The 19875-nt window shown below is 61.5% G+C and overlaps 1 protein-coding gene across 5 annotated transcripts in view; it reads left to right on the plus strand.

Moving 5' to 3' along the window:
- The window catches only part of LOC142492494 (multifunctional protein CAD-like), a 204035-nt gene that overhangs the window by 84117 nt on the left and 100043 nt on the right, over positions 1-19875 (plus strand). For all 5 annotated transcript variants that reach the window (XM_075595154.1, XM_075595157.1, XM_075595158.1 and 2 more), the window contains 9 exons: positions 6814-7038; positions 8456-8638; positions 8732-8950; positions 11959-12126; positions 12394-12576; positions 13734-13838; positions 15661-15906; positions 18633-18714; positions 19235-19401. In XM_075595154.1, the coding sequence (XP_075451269.1) occupies positions 6814-7038; positions 8456-8638; positions 8732-8950; positions 11959-12126; positions 12394-12576; positions 13734-13838; positions 15661-15906; positions 18633-18714; positions 19235-19401 (1578 nt within the window). The remainder of the gene's footprint in view (positions 1-6813; positions 7039-8455; positions 8639-8731; positions 8951-11958; positions 12127-12393; positions 12577-13733; positions 13839-15660; positions 15907-18632; positions 18715-19234; positions 19402-19875) is intronic.

Here is a 19875-nt window from a genome sequence, read left to right on the forward strand (position 1 = left end):
GGCCCCTGTAACGCTCTGCGCACTCCCCCTTTCCCAGGTGGGGGCCCCTGTAACGCTCTGCGCGCCTCCCCCTGTCCCCCTTTCCCAGGTGGGGGCCCCTGTAACGCTCTGCGCGCCTCCCCCTGTCCCCCTTTCCCAGGTGGGGGCCCCTGTAACGCTCTGCGCGCCTCCCCCTGTCCCCCTTTCCCAGGTGGGGGCCCCTGTAACGCTATGCGCGCCTCCCCCTTTCCCAGGTGGGGGCCCCTGTAACGCTCTGCGCACTCCCCCTGGCCCCCTTTCCCAGGTGGGGGCCCCTGTAACGCTCTGCGCGCCTCCCCCTGTCCCCCTTTCCCAGGTGGGGGCCCCTGTAACGCTATGCGCGCCTCCCCCTTTCCCAGGTGGGGGCCCCTGTAACGCTCTGCGCGCTCCCCCTGTCCCCCTTTCCCAGGTGGGGGCCCCTGTAACGCTCTGCGCGCCTCCCCCTGTCCCCCTTTCCCAGGTGGGGGCCCCTGTAACGCTCTGCGCGCTCCCCCTGTCCCCCTTTCCCAGGTGGGGGCCCCTGTAACGCTCTGCGAGCCTCCCCCTGTCCCCCTTTCCCAGGTGTGGGCCCCTGTAGCGCTCTGCACGCCTCCCCCTGTCCCCCTGTCCCAGGTGGGGGCCCCTGTAACAGTCTGCGCGCCTCCCCCTGTCCCCCTTTCCCAGGTGGGGGCCCCTGTAACGCTCTGCGCGCCTCCCCCTGTCCCCCTTTCCCAGGTGGGGGCCCCTGTAACGCTCTGCGCGCCACCCCCTGTCCCCCTTTCCCAGGTGGGGGCCCCTGTAACGCTCTGCGCGCCTCCCCCTGTACCCCTTTCCCAGGTGGGGGCCCCTGTAACGCTCTGCGCGCCTCCCCCTGTCCCCCTTTCCCAGCACCTGTAACGCTCTGCGCACTCCCCCTGTCCCCCTTTCCCAGGTGGGGGCCCCTGTAACGCTCTGCGCGCCTCCCCCTGTCCCCCTTTCCCAGGTGGGGGCCCCTGTAACGCTCTGCGCACTCCCCCTGTCCCCCTTTCCCAGGTGGGGTTCCCTGTAACTCTCTGCGCGCCTCCCCTGTCCCCCTTTCCAGGTGGGGGCCCCTGTAACGCTCTGCGCGCTCCCCTGTCCCCCTTTCCCAGGTGGGGGCCCCTGTAACGCTCTGCGCGCCTCCCCCTGTCCCCCTTTCCCAGCACCTGTAACGCTCTGCGCACTCCCCCTGTCCCCCTTTCCAGGTGGGGGCCCCTGTAACGCTCTGTTCAGCCTCCCCCTGCCCCCCTTTCCCAGGTGGGGGCCTCTGTACGCTCTGCGCACTTCCCCCTGTCCCCCTTTCCCAGGTGGGGGACCCTGTAACGCTCTGCGCGCCTCCCCCTGTCCCCTTTCCCCAGGTGGGGGCCCCCTGTAACGCTCTGCGCACTCCCCCTGTCCCCCTTTCCCAGGTGGGGTTCCCTGTAACTCTCTGCGCGCCTCCCCCTGTCCCCCTTTCCCAGGTGGGGGCCCCTGTAACGCTCTGCGCGCTCCCCCCTGTCCCCCTTTCCCAGGTGGGGGCCCCTGTAACGCTCTGCGCGCTTCCCCCTCTCCCCCTTTCCCAGGTGGGGGCCCCTGTAACGCTCTGTTCGCCTCCCCCTGCCCCCCTTTCCCAGGTGGGGGCCTCTGTAACGCTCTGCGCACTTCCCCCTGTCCCCCTTTCCCAGGTGGGGGACCCTGTAACGCTCTGCGCGCCTCCCACCTGTCCCCCTTTCCCGGGTGGGGGCCCCTGTAACGCTCTGCGCGCCTCCCCCTGTCCCCCTTTCCCAGATGGGGGCCCCTGTAACGCTCTGCGCGCCTCCCCCTTTCCCAGGTGGGTGCCCCTGTAACGCTCTGCGCGCTCCCCCTGTCCCCCTTTCCCAGGTGGGGGCCCCTGTAACGCTCTGCGCGCCTCCCCCTTTCCCAGGTGGGGGCCCCTGTAGCGCTCTGCGCACTCCCCCCTGTCCCCCTTTCCCAGGTGGGGGCCCCTGTAACGCTCTGCGCGCTCCCCCTGTCCCCCTTTCCCAGGTGGGGGCCCCTGTAACGCTCTGCGAGCCTCCCCCTGTCCCCCTTTCCCAGGTGTGGGCCCCTGTAGCGCTCTGCACGCCTCCCCCTGTCCCCCTGTCCCAGGTGGGGGCCCCTGTAACAGTCTGCGCGCCTCCCCCTGTCCCCCTTTCCCAGGTGGGGGCCCCTGTAACGCTCTGCGCGCCTCCCCCTGTCCCCCTTTCCCAGGTGGGGGCCCCTGTAACGCTCTGCGCGCCACCCCCTGTCCCCCTTTCCCAGGTGGGGGCCCCTGTAACGCTCTGCGCGCCTCCCCCTGTACCCCTTTCCCAGGTGGGGGCCCCTGTAACGCTCTGCGCGCCTCCCCCTGTCCCCCTTTCCCAGCACCTGTAACGCTCTGCGCACTCCCCCTGTCCCCCTTTCCCAGGTGGGGGCCCCTGTAACGCTCTGCGCGCCTCCCCCTGTCCCCCTTTCCCAGGTGGGGGCCCCTGTAACGCTCTGCGCACTCCCCCTGTCCCCCCTTTCCCAGGTGGGGTTCCCTGTAACTCTCTGCGCGCCTCCCCCTGTCCCCCTTTCCCAGGTGGGGGCCCCTGTAACGCTCTGCGCGCTCCCCCTTTCCCAGGTGGGGGCCCCTGTAACGCTCTGCGCGCTTCCCCCTCTCCCCCTTTCCCAGGTGGGGGCCCCTGTAACGCTCTGTTCGCCTCCCCCTGCCCCCCTTTCCCAGGTGGGGGCCCCTGTAAGTAACAGTCTGCGCGCCTCCCCCTGTCCCCCTTTCCCAGGTGGGGGACTCTGTAACGCTCTGCGCACTTCCCCCTGTCCCCCCTTTCCCAGGTGGGGGACCCTGTAACGCTCTGCGCGCCCTCCCCCTGTCCCCCTTTCCCAGGTGGGGGCCCCTGTAACGCTCTGCGCACTTCCCCCTGTCCCCCTTTCCCAGGTGGGGTCCCCTGTAACAGTCTGCGCGCCTCCCCCTGTCCCCCTTTCCCGGGTGGGGGCCCCTGTAACGCTCTGCGCGCTCCCCTGTCCCCCTTTCCCAGGTGGGGGCCCCTGTAACGCTCTGCGCGCTTCCCCCTCTCCCCCTTTCCAGGTGGGGGCCCCTGTAACGCTCTGTTCGCCTCCCCCTGCCCCCCTTTCCCAGGTGGGGGCACTCTGTAACGCTCTGCGCACTTCCCCCTGTCCCCCTTTCCCAGGTGGGGGACCCTGTAACGCTCTGCGCGCCTCCCCCTGTCCCCCTTTCCCGGGTGGGGCCCCTGTAACGCTCTGCTGCGCCTCCCTCCTGTCCCCCTTTCCCAGATGGGGGCCCCTGTAACGCTCTGCGCGCCTCCCCCCTTTCCAGGTGGGTGCCCCTGTAACGCTCTGCGCGCTCTCCCCTGTCCCCCTTTCCCAGGTGGGGGCCCCTGTAACGCTCTGCGCGCCTCCCCCTTTCCCAGGTGGGGGCCCCTGTAGCGCTCTGCGCACTCCCCCTGTCCCCCTTTCCAGGTGGAGGGCCCCTCCTGTAACGCTCTGCGCGCTCCCCCTGTCCCCCCTTTCCCAGGTGGGGGCCCCTGTAACGCTCTGCGAGCCTCCCCCTGTCCCCCTTTCCCAGGTGTGGGCCCCTGTAGCGCTCTGCACGCCTCCCCCTGTCCCCCTGTCCCAGGTGGGGGGCCCCTGTAACAGTCTGCGCGCCTCCCCCTGTCCCCCTTTCCCAGGTGGGGGCCCCTGTAACGCTCTGCGCGCCTCCCCCTGTCCCCCTTTCCCAGGTGGGGGCCCCTGTAACGCTCTGCGCGCCACCCCCTGTCCCCCTTTCCCAGGTGGGGGCCCCTGTAACGCTCTGCGCGCCTCCCCCTGTACCCCTTTCCCAGGTGGGGGCCCCTGTAACGCTCTGCGCGCCTCCCCCTGTCCCCCCTTTCCCAGCACCTGTAACGCTCTGCGCACTCCCCCTGTCCCCCTTTCCCAGGTGGGGGCCCCTGTAACGCTCTGCGCGCCTCCCCCTGTCCCCCTTTCCCAGGTGGGGGGCCCCTGTAACGCTCTGCGCACTCCCCCTGTCCCCCCTTTCCCAGGTGGGGTTCCCTGTAACTCTCTGCGCGCCTCCCCCTGTCCCCCTTTCCCAGGTGGGGGCCCCTGTAACGCTCTGCGCGCTCCCCCTTTCCCAGGTGGGGGCCCCTGTAACGCTCTGCGCGCTTCCCCCTCTCCCCCTTTCCCAGGTGGGGGCCCCTGTAACGCTCTGTTCGCCTCCCCCTGCCCCCCTTTCCCAGGTGGGGGCCCCTGTAACAGTCTGCGCGCCTCCCCCTGTCCCCCTTTCCCAGGTGGGGGACTCTGTAACGCTCTGCGCACTTCCCCCTTTCCCAGGTGGGGGACCCTGTAACGCTCTGCGCGCCTCCCCCCTGTCCCCCTTTCCCAGGTGGGGGCCCCTGTAACGCTCTGCGCACTCCCCCTGTCCCCCTTTCCCAGGTGGGGTCCCCTGTAACAGTCTGCGCGCCTCCCCCTGTCCCCCCTTTCCCGGGTGGGGGCCTCTGTAACGCTCTGCGCACTTCCCCCTGTCCCCCTTTCCCAGGTGGGGGACCCTGTAACGCTCTGCGCGCCTCCCCCTGTCCCCCTTTCCCAGGTGGGGGCCCCTGTAACGCTCTGCGCACTCCCCCTGTCCCCCTTTCCCAGGTGGGGTTCCCTGTAACTCTCTGCGCGCCTCCCCCTGTCCCCCCTTTCCCAGGTGGGGGCCCCTGTAACGCTCTGCGCGCTCCCCCTGTCCCCCTTTCCCAGGTGGGGGCCCCTGTAACGCTCTGCGCGCTTCCCCCTCTCCCCCTTTCCCAGGTGGGGGCCCCTGTAACGCTCTGTTCGCCTCCCCCTGCCCCCCTTTCCCAGGTGGGGGCCTCTGTAACGCTCTGCGCACTTCCCCCTGTCCCCCTTTCCCAGGTGGGGGACCCTGTAACGCTCTGCGCGCCTCCCCCTGTCCCCCTTTCCCGGGTGGGGGCCCCTGTAACGCTCTGCGCGCCTCCCCCTGTCCCCCTTTCCCAGATGGGGGCCCCTGTAACGCTCTGCGCGCCTCCCCCTTTCCCAGGTGGGGGCCCCTGTAACGCTCTGCGCGCTCCCCCTGTCCCCCTTTCCCAGGTGGGGGCCCCTGTAACGCTCTGCGCGCCTCCCCCCTTTCCCAGGTGGGGGCCCCTGTAGCGCTCTGCGCACTCCCCCTGTCCCCCTTTCCCAGGTGGGGGCCCCTGTAACGCTCTGCGCGCCTCCCCCTGTACCCCTTTCCCAGGTGGGGGCCCCTGTAACGCTCTGCACGCCTCCCCCTGTCCCCCTTTCCCAGGTGGGGGCCCCTGTAACGCTCTGCGCACTCCCCCTGTCCCCCTTTCCCAGGTGGGGGCCCCTGTAACGCTCTGCGCGCACTCCCCCTGTCCCCCTTTCCCAGGTGGGGTTCCCTGTAACTCTCTGCGCGCCTCCCCCTGTCCCCCTTTCCCAGGTGGGGGCCCCTGTAACGCTCTGCGCGCTCCCCCTGTCCCCCTTTCCCAGGTGGGGGCCTCTGTAACGCTCTGCGCACTTCCCCCTGTCCCCCTTTCCCAGGTGGGGGACCCTGTAACGCTCTGCGCGCCTCCCCCTGTCCCCCTTTCCCGGGTGGGGGCCCCTGTAACGCTCTGCGCGCCTCCCCCTGTCCCCCTTTCCCAGATGGGGGCCCCTGTAACGCTCTGCGCGCCTCCCCCTTTCCCAGGTGGGGGCCCCTGTAACGCTCTGCGCGCTCCCCCTGTCCCCCTTTCCCAGGTGGGGGCCCCTGTAACGCTCTGCGCGCCTCCCCCTTTCCCAGGTGGGGGCCCCTGTAGCGCTCTGCGCACTCCCCCTGTCCCCCTTTCCCAGGTGGGGGCCCCTGTAACGCTCTGCGCGCCTCCCCCTCTCCCCCTTTCCCAGGTGGGGGCCCCTGTAACGCTCTGCGCACTCCCCCTGTCCCCCTTTCCCAGGTGGGGGCCCCTGTAACGCTCTGCGCGCACTCCCCCTGTCTCCCTTTCCCAGGTGGGGGCCCCCGTAACGCTCTGCGCGCCTCCCCCTGTCCCCCTTTCCCAGGTGGGGGCCCCCGTAACGCTCTGCGCGCCTCCCCCTGTCCCCCTTTCCCAGGTGGGGGCCCCTGTAACGCTCTGCGCGCCTCCCCCTGTCCCCCTTTCCCAGGTGGGGGCCCCTGTAACGCTCTGCGCGCCTCCCCCTGTCCCCCTTTCCCGGGTGGGGGCCCCTGTAACGCTCTGCGCGCCTCCCCCTGTCCCCCTTTCCCAGATGGGGGCCCCTGTAACGCTCTGCGCGCCTCCCCCTTTCCCAGGTGGGGGCCCCTGTAACGCTCTGCGCGCTCCCCCTGTCCCCCTTTCCCAGGTGGGGGCCCCTGTAACGCTCTGCGCGCCTCCCCCTTTCCCAGGTGGGGGCCCCTGTAGCGCTCTGCGCACTCCCCCTGTCCCCCTTTCCCAGGTGGGGGCCCCTGTAACGCTCTGCGCGCCTCCCCCTCTCCCCCTTTCCCAGGTGGGGGCCCCTGTAACGCTCTGCGCACTCCCCCTGTCCCCCTTTCCCAGGTGGGGGCCCCTGTAACGCTCTGCGCGCACTCCCCCTGTCTCCCTTTCCCAGGTGGGGGCCCCCGTAACGCTCTGCGCGCCTCCCCCTGTCCCCCTTTCCCAGGTGGGGGCCCCCGTAACGCTCTGCGCGCCTCCCCCTGTCCCCCTTTCCCAGGTGGGGGCCCCTGTAACGCTCTGCGCGCCTCCCCCTGTCCCCCTTTCCCAGGTGGGGGCCCCTGTAACGCTCTGCGCGCCTCCCCCTGTCCCCCTTTCCCAGGTGGGGGCCCCTGTAACGCTCTGCGCGCCTCCCCCTGTCCCCCTTTCCCAGGTGGTGATGGATATCTACGAGCTGGAGAACCCCGAGGGGATCATCCTGTCTATGGGGGGCCAGCTCCCCAATAACATCGCCATGTCCCTGCACCGCCAGCAGTGCCGCGTGCTGGGCACGTCTCCCGACGCCATCGACTCCGCAGAGAACCGCTTCAAGTTCTCCCGCCTGCTGGACACCATCGGGATCAGCCAGCCCCTGTGGAAGGAGCTGTCCGACATGGAGGTGCCCACTCCCAGAATCCTTTGCTGCTTGCGCGGTTCTTGTTCTCGCGCACGCCATCTCTAAGGGCAAAGCTGCCAAACATGGCGGGTCCAGTCCCAGATAATCCTGTACATAACCTGCTCCTGTGATACCGGTGTAGCTAACCGGGGTTAACCTCTTCCACACCGCTGCCACACTGACTGCCGCAGGAACGCTCGCCAGGCTTGCTGGGCCAATAGGAGAGGAGCAGGCAACAGGGGAGGGGGGGGGGGAATGAAGAACAATGCAATCTAATCAGGCCTGGCATCTGAAATGCGGTTGACACCCCTGGTATACATGTTCTGTCCCCTCAGCCTGCCGTGATTGCCGAGCGGTTATGTACATGGTTCGGTCTCTGTGGTGATTGCTGGACGGTTGTATACCCCTGGTATACATGGTTCGGTCTCCTCAGCCTGCGGTGATTGCCGGGGGTTGTATACATGGTTCTGTCTCTCAGCCTGCCGTGATTGCCGGGGGTTGTATACATGTTCTGTCCCCTCAGCCTGCCGTGATTGCCGAGCGGTTATATACATGGTTCGGTCTCTGTGGTGATTGCTGGACCGTTGTATACCCCTGGTATACATGGTTCGGTCTCCTCAGCCTGCGGTGATTGCCGGGGGTTGTATACATGGTTCTGTCTCTCCTCAGCCTGCGGTTATTGCCGGGGGGTTGTATACATGGTTCTGTCTCTCCTCAGCCTGCGGTGATTGCCGGGGGGTTGTATACATGGTTCTCTCTCCTCAGCCTGCGGTGATTGTCGGGCGGTTGTATACATGGTTCTCCTCAGATTGCGGTGATTGCCGGGCGGTTGTATACATGGTTCACTCTCAGCCTGCGGTGATTGCCGGGGGGTTGTATACATGGTTGTGTCTCTCCTCAGCCTGCGGTGATTGCCGGGGGGTGTATACATGGTTCTGTCTCTCCTCAGCCTGCGGTGATTGCCGGGGGGTTGAATGCATGGTTCTCTCTCCTCAGCCTGCGGTGATTGCCGGGGGGTTGTATACCTGGTTCTCTCTCCTCAGCCTGTGGTGATTGCCGGGGGGTTGTATACCTGGTTCTCTCTCCTCAGCCTGCGGTGATTGCTAGGGGGTTGTATACGTGGTTCTGTCTCTCAGCCTGCGGTGATTGCCGGGGGGTTGTATACATGGTTCTCTCTCCTCAGCCTGCGGTGATTGCCGGGGGGCTGTATACCTGGTTCTCTCTCCTCAGCCTGCGGTGATTGCTGGGGGGTTGTATACGTGGTTCTGTCTCTCAGCCTGCGGTGATTGCCGGGGGGTTGTATACATGGTTCTCTCTTCTCAGCCTGCGGTGATTGCCGGGGGGTTGTATACATGGTTCAGTCTCTCCTCAGCCCGCGGTGATTGCCGGGGGTTGTATACATGGTTCTTTCTCTCCTCAGTCTGCGGTGCAGTTCTGCAGCACGGTTGGGTACCCCTGCGTCGTGCGTCCGTCCTACGTCCTGAGCGGTGCCGCCATGAACGTGGCGTATGAAGATGGCGACTTGGAGAAGGTACTCAGTACCGCTGTGGCTGTGTCCAATGAGTACCCTGTGGTCATCTCCAAATTCATCCAGGAAGCCAAGGTCAGTGGAGCTGACCAGGCCGGTGCGTCTGTCCCGGTGAGTGACCTTTGGCCTCGCTCGGGTTAACGTCTCTCCTTCCTCCCCCCCCGACAGGAAATAGATGTGGATGCCGTGGCATGTGATGGCGTGGTGGTTGCCGTGGCGATCTCTGAGCATGTGGAGAATGCCGGGGTGCACTCTGGAGATGCCACACTGGTCACCCCCGCACAGGACATCACCCCCAAAACACTGGAGAGGATTAAGGCCATCGTGCACGCAGTGGGACTGGAGCTGCAAGTCACCGGGCCGTTTAACCTGCAGCTCATCGCTAAGGTACCGGGGGGGGGGCGTCTGTCCTGGGGAGGAGGGAGACACAGTGGGGGGAGTCAGTCCTGGGGAGGAGGGAGACACGGGGGGGAGTCTGTCCTGGGGGAGGGGAAACACAGGGGTGGGAGTCTGTCCTCGGGGAGACAGGAGTCTGTCCTGGAGGAGAGAGGAGAGAGAGGGGGGGGGCAACGTCTGTCCTGGGGGTGAAGGGAGACATGGGGGGCGTCTGTCCTGGCGGAGGGATGAGGAAAGAGCCATGGGGGGGGCCTCTGTCCTGGGGGAAGGAGGAGCGGAAGGTGACACGGAGGGGGACGTCTGTCACGATGGACGCACTTAATAACAAAAGTATATTTTGTGGATCCTGATTGAGCAGGACAAGTTGAGCAAAATAAACTGAGATTTATTCCCTTGATAGGCAAACACACGACAACTGCAGAATACACTTAATAATTACACTTACTGGTATAGCAACAGGGGATAATGTCCAGAAAGGTGCAAAGCACCAGAAGATTGTCTTTTAAAATGTAGTCCTTTTGCAAGGGCATAAATTGCCAGCCCCAATCCTTCTGTGAATGTGCAAAGTCTTTTCTGGTTCTTTATGGGTTCGCTTTGGATTCCCGGGGCTAACGAAATCCTGAAGCAGGGCAAGTTTCCTTGTTGCGATGTTTTTAACTCCTTGTGTTCTGGAATCGTAGCCGCTGTACTTAGGTCTTATCCGCTTGAACAAATCAGGTAGCAACAACACAGTAATGAGGGGTACCGGCCTCTTTAAGGACAGGGGCCCTTGGAGTTTTACATTAGCCTCATCCCATTGGCAAGGAATTATCTTCCTGCTATCAGAACCTGTCATGTCACATGGGCAAATCCTACAGCCAGCTCAGGTAACTCTGAGCATGCTCAGTAAGCAGCTTGGTAGCACTGCTAAGTAAAAAGGGGCCACTCATTTCTGGGGACGCAACGTCTGGAGTTTGGTCCCAAGGTGTGAAATATCCAGGATGAGTAGCAGGATCTGCTACTCAGAAACATCCTGAATAAGTGACACTTTAAGACTCTGGGGTCTTTCATCCCCCCACACGTCCCCAGACCCAGAGGCATCACCTCAACAGGGGGCTCATGTATGCATAACATTTGTTCCTTAATGCATTACAAAGGCAGGCAGAAAAAAATAGCATCCTGCCTGTACATTTTAAAACTGCAACAGAAAGGCACTTCATCAAAAATATATGTTTCCCTTATGACAAAGTTGTATTTTTTATGTGTGTGTGCTTGGGGCATTACACTGAGGCTGCACACCAAAAATCAGGGTGCTGGCTCACTCCGTTCCTAAATTAGATGGAACGGCTCCTGTTATTCAGCACTGCAGGTAGTGACTAGCCTGCAAAAAGGGGACAACAATGCATAGAGGAGAGAATGGTACATGGGAACAGCATATAAAATTAACCCCTTCATCCCCAATACGAAATAGGGGTAATCAGCTGAGCACACTGCCTTTATTAATGCGCTGATTACCCCCATTTTCTCCACAGTCTGTCCTGGGGGAGGGAGAAGAGGAGGGTGACAGGGAGGGGGGCGTCTGTCCTAGGGGTGAGAGGGGGGGCTGGAACACGGGGTGCTGCCTGTCCTAGGGGGGGTTGAGAGGAGAACGGGACCAACATTGGGGCTGTTGGTCCTCGGAGGGGGGGTGGGGGGGGAAGACATGGGGGATCGATCGCCTGTCGGGGGGGGGGGGGCAAATGTACAGGTGGGGGGGGCAGGTGCTGTCATTGTGGTGTCGCACAGGTTGGCTTGTCGCTGGGGGAAGGGGTCAGCCTCTCTGCTCCTCTCACCCGGCGCCTCGCTCCGCCTCCTCTCGCCTGGCGCCTCACTCTGCGCCTCCTCTCGCCTGGCGCCTCGCTCTGCGCCGCCTCTCACCCGGCGCCTCGCTCTGCGCCTTCTCTCGCCCGGCGCCTTCTCTCGCCCGGCGCCTCCTCTCTCCCGGCGCCTCCTCTCTCCCGGCGCCTCCTCTCGCTCTGCGCCTCGCTCTGCGCCTCCTCTCGCCCTTGCGCCTCGCTCAGCGCCTCCTCTCGCCCTGGCGCCTCTCTCTGCGCCTCCTGGCGCCTCGCTCTGCGCCTCCTCTCGCCCCGCTCTGCGCCTCCTCTCGCCCTGGCACCTCGCTTTGCGCCTCCTCTCGCCCGGCGCCTCGCTGTGCGCCTCCTCTCGCCCGGCGCCTCGCTCTGCGCCTCCTCTCGCCCGTCGCTTCCTCTCGCCCACCGCCTCGCTCTGCGCCTCATCTCGCCCACCGCCTCGCTCTGCGCCTCCTCTCGCCCCGGCGCCTCGCTCTGCGCCTCCTTTCGCCCCGGCGCCTCGCTCTACGCCTCCTCTCGCCCGGCGCCTCGCTCTGCGCCTCCTCTCGCCCACCGCCTCGCTCTGCGCTTCCTCTCGCCCTGCGACTCGCTCTGCCCCTCTCGCCCCGACACCTCGCTCTGCACCTCCTCTCGCCCTGCGACTCGCTCTGCCCCTCTCGCCCCGGCACCTCGCTCTGCGCCTCCTCTCGCCCGGCGCCTCGCTCTGCGCCTCCTCTCGCCCACCGCTTCGCTCTGCGCCTCCTCTCGCCCTGCCCTTCTCGCCCCTCCTCCTCTCGCCCCTCCTTCTCTCGCCCTGACACCTCGCTCTGCACCTCCTCTCGCCCTGCGACTCGCTCTGCCCCTCTCGCCCCTCCTCCTCTCGCCCCGGCGCCTCGCTCTGCGCCTCCTCTCGCCCCGGCGCCTCGCTCTGCGCCTCCTCTCGCCCCGGCGCCTCGCTCTGCGCCTCCTCTCGCCCCGGCGCCTCGCTCTGCGCTTCCTCTCGCCCCGGCGCCTCGCTCTGCGCCTCCTCTCGCCCCGGCGCCTCGCTCTGCGCCTCCTCTCGCCCTGCGACTCGCTCTGCCCCTCTCGCCCCTCCGACGCCTCGCTCTGCGCCTCCTCTCGCCCTGCGACTCGCTCTGCCCCTCTCGCCCCTCCTCCTCACCCGGCCTCTCCTCCCCGGCCTCTCCCCAGGATGACCAGCTGAAGGTGATAGAGTGCAACGTCCGAGTCTCGCGTTCCTTCCCCTTCGTCTCCAAGACCCTCGGTGTGGATTTGGTGGCTCTGGCCACGCAGGTCATCATGGGCGAGAACGTGGAGCCCGTCGGACTCATGACCGGGACCGGGATTGTGGGAGTAAAGGTGAGTGGGGGGGGGGGAGAGGTCAGTATACCCGCCTGGGACCGACATCTGTGCTGTGGCTCTCCTGCCCCCCCCCCCCCCCGTACTGAGAGCCTCTCCCTCTCCCCCCTCTCCCTGCCCCCTGTAATACTGAGCCTCTCCCCCTCCCCCCTCTATCTGCCCCCATAATACTGAGCCTCTCCGCCTCTATCCTCTATCTGCCCCCCCCCCCGTACTGAGACCCTCCTCCCGCCCCCCTGTACTGAGCCCCGTCTCTCCCCTTCCCAGGTCCCCCAGTTCTCCTTCTCCCGCTTGGCCGGAGCGGACGTGGTTCTGGGGGTGGAGATGACCAGTACGGGGGAGGTTGCCTGCTTCGGGGAGAACAGGTATGAGGCGTATCTGAAAGCCATGCTAAGTACCGGCTTCAAGATCCCGCAGAAAAATATCCTGCTGACCATCGGCAGCTACAAGGTGAGACCCCCTGAGAGGCGGAGACCCCCTGTGTGTGTGTAACACCCTGACATTACATGGTGAGACCCCCTGAGAGGCGGAGACCCCCTGTGTGTGTGTAACACCCTGACATTACATGGTGAGACCCCCTGTGTGTGTCACCCTGACATTACATGGTGAGACCCCCTGAGAGGCGGAGACCCCCTGTGTGTGTGTGTAACACCCTGACATTACATGGTGAGACCCCCTGAGAGGCGGAGACCCCCTGTGTGTGTCACCCTGACATTACATGGCGAGACCCCCTGTGTGTGTCACCCTGACATTACATGGCGAGACCCCCTGTGTGTGTGTCACCCTGACATTACATGGCGAGACCCCCTGAGATGCGGAGACCCCCTGTGTGTGTAACACCCTGATATTACATGACAAAACCCCCTGTGTGTGTGTGTGACACCCTGACATTACATGGCGAGACACCGTGTGTGTGTGTCACCCTGACATTACGTGTGTGTCTGTGTGTGTGTGTGTGTGTGTGTGTGTGTGTCACCCTGACATTACATGGCGAGACCCCCTATGTGTGTGTCACCCTGACATTACATGGCGAGACACCCTGTGTGTGTGTCACCCTGACATTACATGGCGAAACCCCCTGTGTGTGTCACCCTGACATTACATGGCGAGACACCCTGTGTGTGTGTGTGTCACCCTGACATTACATGGCGAGACCCCCTGTGTGTGTGTGTGTGTGTGTGTGTGTGTGTGTGTGTGTGTGTGTGTCACCCTGACATTACATGGCGAGACACTCCGTGTGTGTGTGTGACCCTGACATTACATGGCGAGACACCCTGTGTGTGTGTGTGTCACCCTGACATTACATGGCGAGACCCCCTGTGTGTGTGTGTGTGTGTGTGTGTGTGTCACCCTGACATTACATGGCGAGACACCCCCTGTGTGTGAGTCACCCTGACATTACATGGCGAGACACTCTGTGTGTGTGTGTGACCCTGACATTACATGGCGAGACCCCCTGTGTGTGTGTGTGTGTGTCACCCTGACATTACATGGCGAGACCCCCTGTGTGTGTATGTAACACCCTTCATTGCTGTCCTGCCCCCCTGGCAGTGTTGGGGGACAGTCTATACCCCCGAACACGAGCTAAGCACTGCTCTGTCCTGCAGAATAAGAGCGAGTTGCTGCCCACGGTTCGGGCCCTCGAGAGCCTGGGATACAGTCTGTACGCCAGCCTGGGCACCGCCGACTTCTACACCGAGCATGGCATCAAGGTGACCCACCTGTGACCTTTTACCCCCATTACTCACTCCTTGTACCCCCATTACTCACTCCTTGTACCCCCATTACTCGCTCCTTGTACCCCCATTACTTGCTCCTTGAACCCCCACATTGCTCCTTGTACCTGTCACGGTATCCCGGGACTTTTAACACCATTTACATTTAACGGATCAGTCAATATGCAAAACCCAGTAATGAAATAAAATGAGGTTTATTTGGATAAGGCCTCGGAAACACACAGATACAAAATACAGAGAATATACACACTTATTGGGGTATGTGGGTAAAAACTAGGCTTTCCTAGTTGCAAGGCGCCTGCTTCAGCAAATACTTACCTTGTTAGGACCCTTGGCCTGGACCGAAATCCAGCCTGCTGGCTGGGCCTCTCCATGCTTCCTTGTGTGAATAGCTCTTTCACTTCAGAAGCACCTTTGAGAGACCCGCCAGCAGCTGCTTGTCTTCAAATCTCCTACAGGAAAAGTTATCTGCTTCACTGCTCTTCCGTATATAGGGATTGCTCCATATCTAATACATTGTGGGGGGCTGGCAGTCAATTAGAGCATGGATTGTGATTGTGCATGCAATCATAGGAGGGAAGAATTCAAAACTTGCCAATGGAAATCGTGCTTATGCATTTGAACTCCAGGAACTGTTTTCCTGGCTAGCCCCATACCCTTGGGGTCCTGGCTCCCCTTAGTCTACGTGAAACAAAGGGCTTTCTAATTCAGATATCCTGTTCACAGCCTTTTCCCCCTCACCCTGTGCCAAAACCTGCATATCTTATGCAATTAACACAGGGAATCCCTATAGATACCTGAGCTGGTGGCAATGAAATGCTAATTCACATCTGGCTGCCTTTTGTCCGGTATGCAGTCCCGCTCACAGCACAAACACACAATGCAGTTTTAAAACCCAGAAAAACTAACATTTGATCCCCAGAGCTTGCACTCTACCATTTGGACTTAAAACATGGGGTCTGCGCACGGAGCTCTAAAACCTGCTCTAAGACACCAGCTCTAATACCTTGCTGGCAAGCAATACAGGTTAACCCTGTTTGCCCCCAAATATCCCCCTCACGTTCCAGAAGTCTCTGCCCTGCAGCTATTTCTCATAAGGGGCCACCCATACAAGGCAACCCACTTATAAGCTGCACAGGCAGCTACGGGCCCATGAGGCAAAGGGACTACACAGAGAATGCATTAACTAGCCCACTGGGCTTACACAGTTACCCCCACACACCCGGTACCTAGTTTATAACCCTTTGGGGGACAGTATAAGGGGCACAGAATTACAGGGCAACACTGTAAGGTACAATATTAGACCCAAGAGCTGACACTCAGCCCTTGCCATACGGCTTCAGGGGCAGCCAGCCGGGCTCCACCTTTTTTAATGAAGGCCGGCTACGCCGTACCGTCACAGTGCCCCCCCCCCCAACACATCACAGTGCCCCCCCCCCCCAACACATCACAGTGCCCCCCCATCACATCACAATGCCCCCCTGCAGTCCCGTGCGATGTTGTACTAATTTACATCTCGCCCTCCCCCCCCCCCCCCCCCGGCCTTGTGGTGCCCGCTGACCCCACCACTCTGTCTCCGACCCGCTGACCCCACCACTCTATCTCCGACCTTGTGATGCCCTGCTGACCCCACCCCTCTATCTCCGGCCTTGTGACGCCCGCTGACCCCACCACTCTATCTCCGACCTTGTGATGCCCCGCTGACCCCACCACTCTGTCTCCGACCTTGTGACCCCCCGCTGACCCCACCACTCTGTCTCCGGCCTTGTGACGCCCCGCTGACCCCCCTCTTGTGCAGGTGAAGGCGATGGACTGGCCCTTTGAGGAGCCGGACAGTGACGGGGTCCTGAGGGAGAAGCAGTGGAGCATCATGGACCATCTGGCCGAGAATCACTTTGACCTGGTTATCAACCTGTCCATGCGTAACGCGGGGGGGCGCCGCCTCTCCTCCTTCGTCACCCGCGGGTACCGCACCCGCCGGCTCGCTGTGGATTACTCCGTGCCGCTCATCATAGACATAAAGTGCACCAAACTCTTCGTGGAGGTGAGGGGGCAGCTCGGACCTCGGCTGTATAGGGAGGGGTATTAGCAGCGGGGTGTTAGGGTGTATAGGGAGAGGTATTAGCAGCAGGGTGTTAGGCTGTATAGGGAGGGGTATTAGCAGCGGGGTGTTAGGGTGTATAGGGAGAGGTATTAGCAGTGGGATGTTAGGGTGTATAGGGAGAGGTATTAGCAGCGGGATGTTAGGGTGTATAGGGAGAGGTATTAGCACCGGGATGTTAGGGTGTATAGGGAGGGGTATTAGCAGCGGCATGTTAGGGTGTATAAGGAGAGGTATTAGCAGCGGGGTGTTAGGGTGTATAGGGAGAGGTATTAGCAGCGGGATGTTAGGGTGTATAAGGAGAGGTATTAGCAGCGGGATGTTAGGGTGTATAGGGAGAGGTATTAGCAGCAGGGTGTTAGGGTGTATAGGGAGAGGTATTAGAAGCGGGATGTTAGGGTGTATAGGGAGAGGTATTAGCAGTGGGATGTTAGGGTGTATAGGGAGAGGTATTAGCAGCAGGATGTTAGGGTGTATAGGGAGAGGTATTAGAAGCGGGATGTTAGGGTGTATAGGGAGAGGTATTAGCAGTGGGATGTTAGGGTGTATAGGGAGAGGTATTAGCAGCGGGATGTTAGGGTGTATAGGGAGAGGTATTAGCAGCAGGGTGTATAGGGAGAGGTATTAGCAGCGGGATGTTAGGGTGTATAGGGAGAGGTATTAGTAGCGGGATGTTAGGGTGTATAGGGAGAGGTATTAGCACCGGGATGTTAGGGTGTATAGGGAGAGGTATTAGCAGCGGGGTGTTAGGGTGTATAGGGAGAGGTATTAGCAGCGGGATGTTAGGGTTTATAGGGAGAGGTATTAGCAGCGGGGTGTTAGGGTGTATAGGGAGAGGTATTAGCAGCGGGGTGTTAGGGTGTATAGGGAGAGGTATTAGCAGCGGGATGTTAGGGTGTATAGGGAGAGGTATTAGCAGCGGGATGTTAGGGTGTATAGGGAGAGGTATTAGCAGCGGGATGTTAGGGTGTATAAGGAGAGGTATTAGCAGCGGGATGTAAGGGTGTATAGGGAGAGGTATTAGCAGCGGTGTGTTAGGGTGTATAGGGAGAGGTATTAGCAGCAGGATGTTAGGGTGTATAGGGAGAGGTATTAGCAGCGGGGTGTTAGGGTGTATGGGGAGAGGTATTAGCAGCGGGGTGTTAGGGTGTATAGAGAGAGGTATTAGCAGCAGGATGTTAGGGTGTATAGGGAGAGGTATTAGCAGCGGGGATGTTAGGGTGTATAGAGAGAGGTATTAGCAGCGGGATGTTAGGGTGTATAGGGAGAGGTATTAGCAGCGGGGTGTTAGGGTGTATAGGGAGAGGTATTAGCAGCGGGATGTTAGGGTGTATAGGGAGAGGTATTAGCAGCAGGATGTTAGGGTGTATAGGGAGAGGTATTAGCAGTGGGATGTTAGGGTGTATAGGGAGAGGTATTAGCAGCGGGATGTTAGGGAGTATAGGGAGGGGTATTAGCAGCGGGATGTTAGGGTGTATAGGGGGAGGTATTAGCAGCGGGATGTTAGGGTGTATAGGGAGAGGTATTAGCAGCGGGATGTTAGGGTGTATAGGGAAAGGTATTAGCAGCGGGATGTTAGGGTGTATAGGGAGAGGTATTAGCAGCGGGATGTTAGGGTGTATAGGGAGGGGTATTAGCAGCGGGATGTTAGGGTGTATAGGGAGAGGTATTAGTAGCAGGATGTTAGGGTGTATAGGGAGAGGTATTAGCAGCAGGGTGTTTGGGTGTATAGGGAGAGGTATTAGCAGGGGGATGTTAGGGTGTATAGGGAGAGGTATTAGCAGCGGGATGTAAGGGTGTATAGGGAGAGGTATTTGCAGCAGGGTGTTGGTGTATAGGGAGAGGTATTAGCAGCGGGATGTTAGGGTGTATAGGGAGAGGTATTAGCAGCGGGATGTAAGGGTGTATAGGGAGAGGTATTTGCAGCAGGGTGTTAGGGTGTATAGGGATTGGTATTTGCAGCAGGGTGTTATTGTGTTCATCTTGTTAGAAAAGTCTTTGCGATGGTATTCTCAGGAATCGGGTTCAAATCAAGTGGTTTTATTTCTTCAATCAACTTCAGCGTTTTATGTAGCAAGGACACATTATTGATTATTAGGCCTCGGGCATGGTCAGCGCTTACGCGCTGAGGCGTGCTGGTGCTTGCCAGTGAGCCCCTACAGCCGCAATGAGAGCGGCTTTAGTAGGGGCTCGCCTACGCTTCTGCAAGCGTGCGGAAGCGTAGGTCTTATACAAAATTTAGATTTGGCGCTCGCCGGAGCGCAGGACCGGTCACGTGAATGGTTCGCCCAATGAGGGCGAACCAGCTCGGTGACGTCACTGGCCGACGCCCCCGCACGGGAGAAGGCACCATGGACGCAGCCTTAGATTATTAGATGCTTCTATTCAATGTAACACCATCAGAAGAAGGTAGCGGCTTATGCTGTGTCCAGTCATTCTTATACCCTCAGAACAAAGAGAGATAAATCACTTGTCTTAGCTAACTGGCTTTTTGCTAAGTGAACGCACTGATTTCTCCAGAAGATAAATAACTAAGAAAAATATATATCAGAGCTAGTAAGAAAGACATATATCATAAAATATAAAGCACAGAATGAGAGAGACAGAGATCCTGGGAACAGGTCACACCTCTCAGGAGTTGTGTTACCGTCTGCTTTCCCCACTCCCAGGCTCTGCGTCAGGTCGGAGCCGCGCCGCCTGTGAAGACTCACGTGGACTGTATGACCTCCCAGAAACTCATCAGACTGCCAGGTGAGATCGGGGGGTCTGCCCCTGCACCCGGTCTGGGGGGAGGGGGTCTGCCCCCGAGCGCGTCTCTCGCCCTGCGCCCCCTCGCCCCGCGATGTTACTCTCCTCCCCCCCGACCCCCTCCAGGTCTGATCGATGTTACTCTCCTCCCCCCCCCCCCCTTCCAGGTCTGATCGATGTTACTCTCCTTCCCCCCCCCCCTCCAGGTCTGATTGATGTTACTCTCCCCCCCCCCCCCCCCTCCAGGTCTGATCGATGTTACTCTCCTCCCCCCCCCCTCCAGGTCTGATCGATGTTACTCTCGTCCCTCCCCCCCCCTTCCTGGTCTGATCGATGTTACTCTCGTCCCCCCCGTCCCACCCTCTCCAGGTCTGATCGATGTTACTCTCCTCCTCTCCCCACCCCCCCCAGGTCTGATCAATGTTACTCTCCCCCCCCCCCACCCGCCCAGGTCTGATCAATGTTACTCTCCCCCCCCCACCCGCCCAGGTCTGATCAATGTTACTCTCCCCTCCCCCCCCAGGTCTAATCGATGTCCATGTGCACCTGCGGGAGCCTGGAGCCACCCACAAGGAGGACTTCTCCTCTGGCACCGCGGCTGCTCTTGCCGGGGGCGTCACCATGGTGTGTGCCATGCCCAACACCGACCCCGCCATCACGGACGCCAACTCCTTCTCACTGGCACAGAAGGTCAGAGTCCCGCGCGTCGCCCCTGTGAGGGTGTGGGGGTGCTGCTCCGGCCAAACCCTCCTCCCTCCACACACCCCTCCTTCCTCCACACACCCCCTCCTTCCTCCACACACCCCCTCCTCCCTCCACACAACCCTCCTTCCTCCACACCCCCCTCCTTCCTCCACACACCCCCTCCACACACACCCCCTCCTCCCTCCACACACCCCTCCTTCCTCCACACCCCCCCTCCTTCCTCCACACCCCCCCTCCTTCCTCCACACACACCCTCCTCCCTCCACACCCCCCCTCCTCCCTCCACACCACCCCCTCCTCCCTCCACACCACCCCCTCCTCCCTCCACACCACCCCCTCCTCCCTCCACACACCCCTCCTCCCTCCACACACCCCTCCTCCCTCCACACACCCTGTCACGGTAGCTTATGACAGGCTGTAATTTACACCAAAACTATATATAAATATATATATACCTGG

This window comes from Ascaphus truei, chromosome 4, assembly GCF_040206685.1.
Source record: "Ascaphus truei isolate aAscTru1 chromosome 4, aAscTru1.hap1, whole genome shotgun sequence".
NCBI lineage: Eukaryota > Metazoa > Chordata > Amphibia > Anura > Ascaphidae > Ascaphus > Ascaphus truei.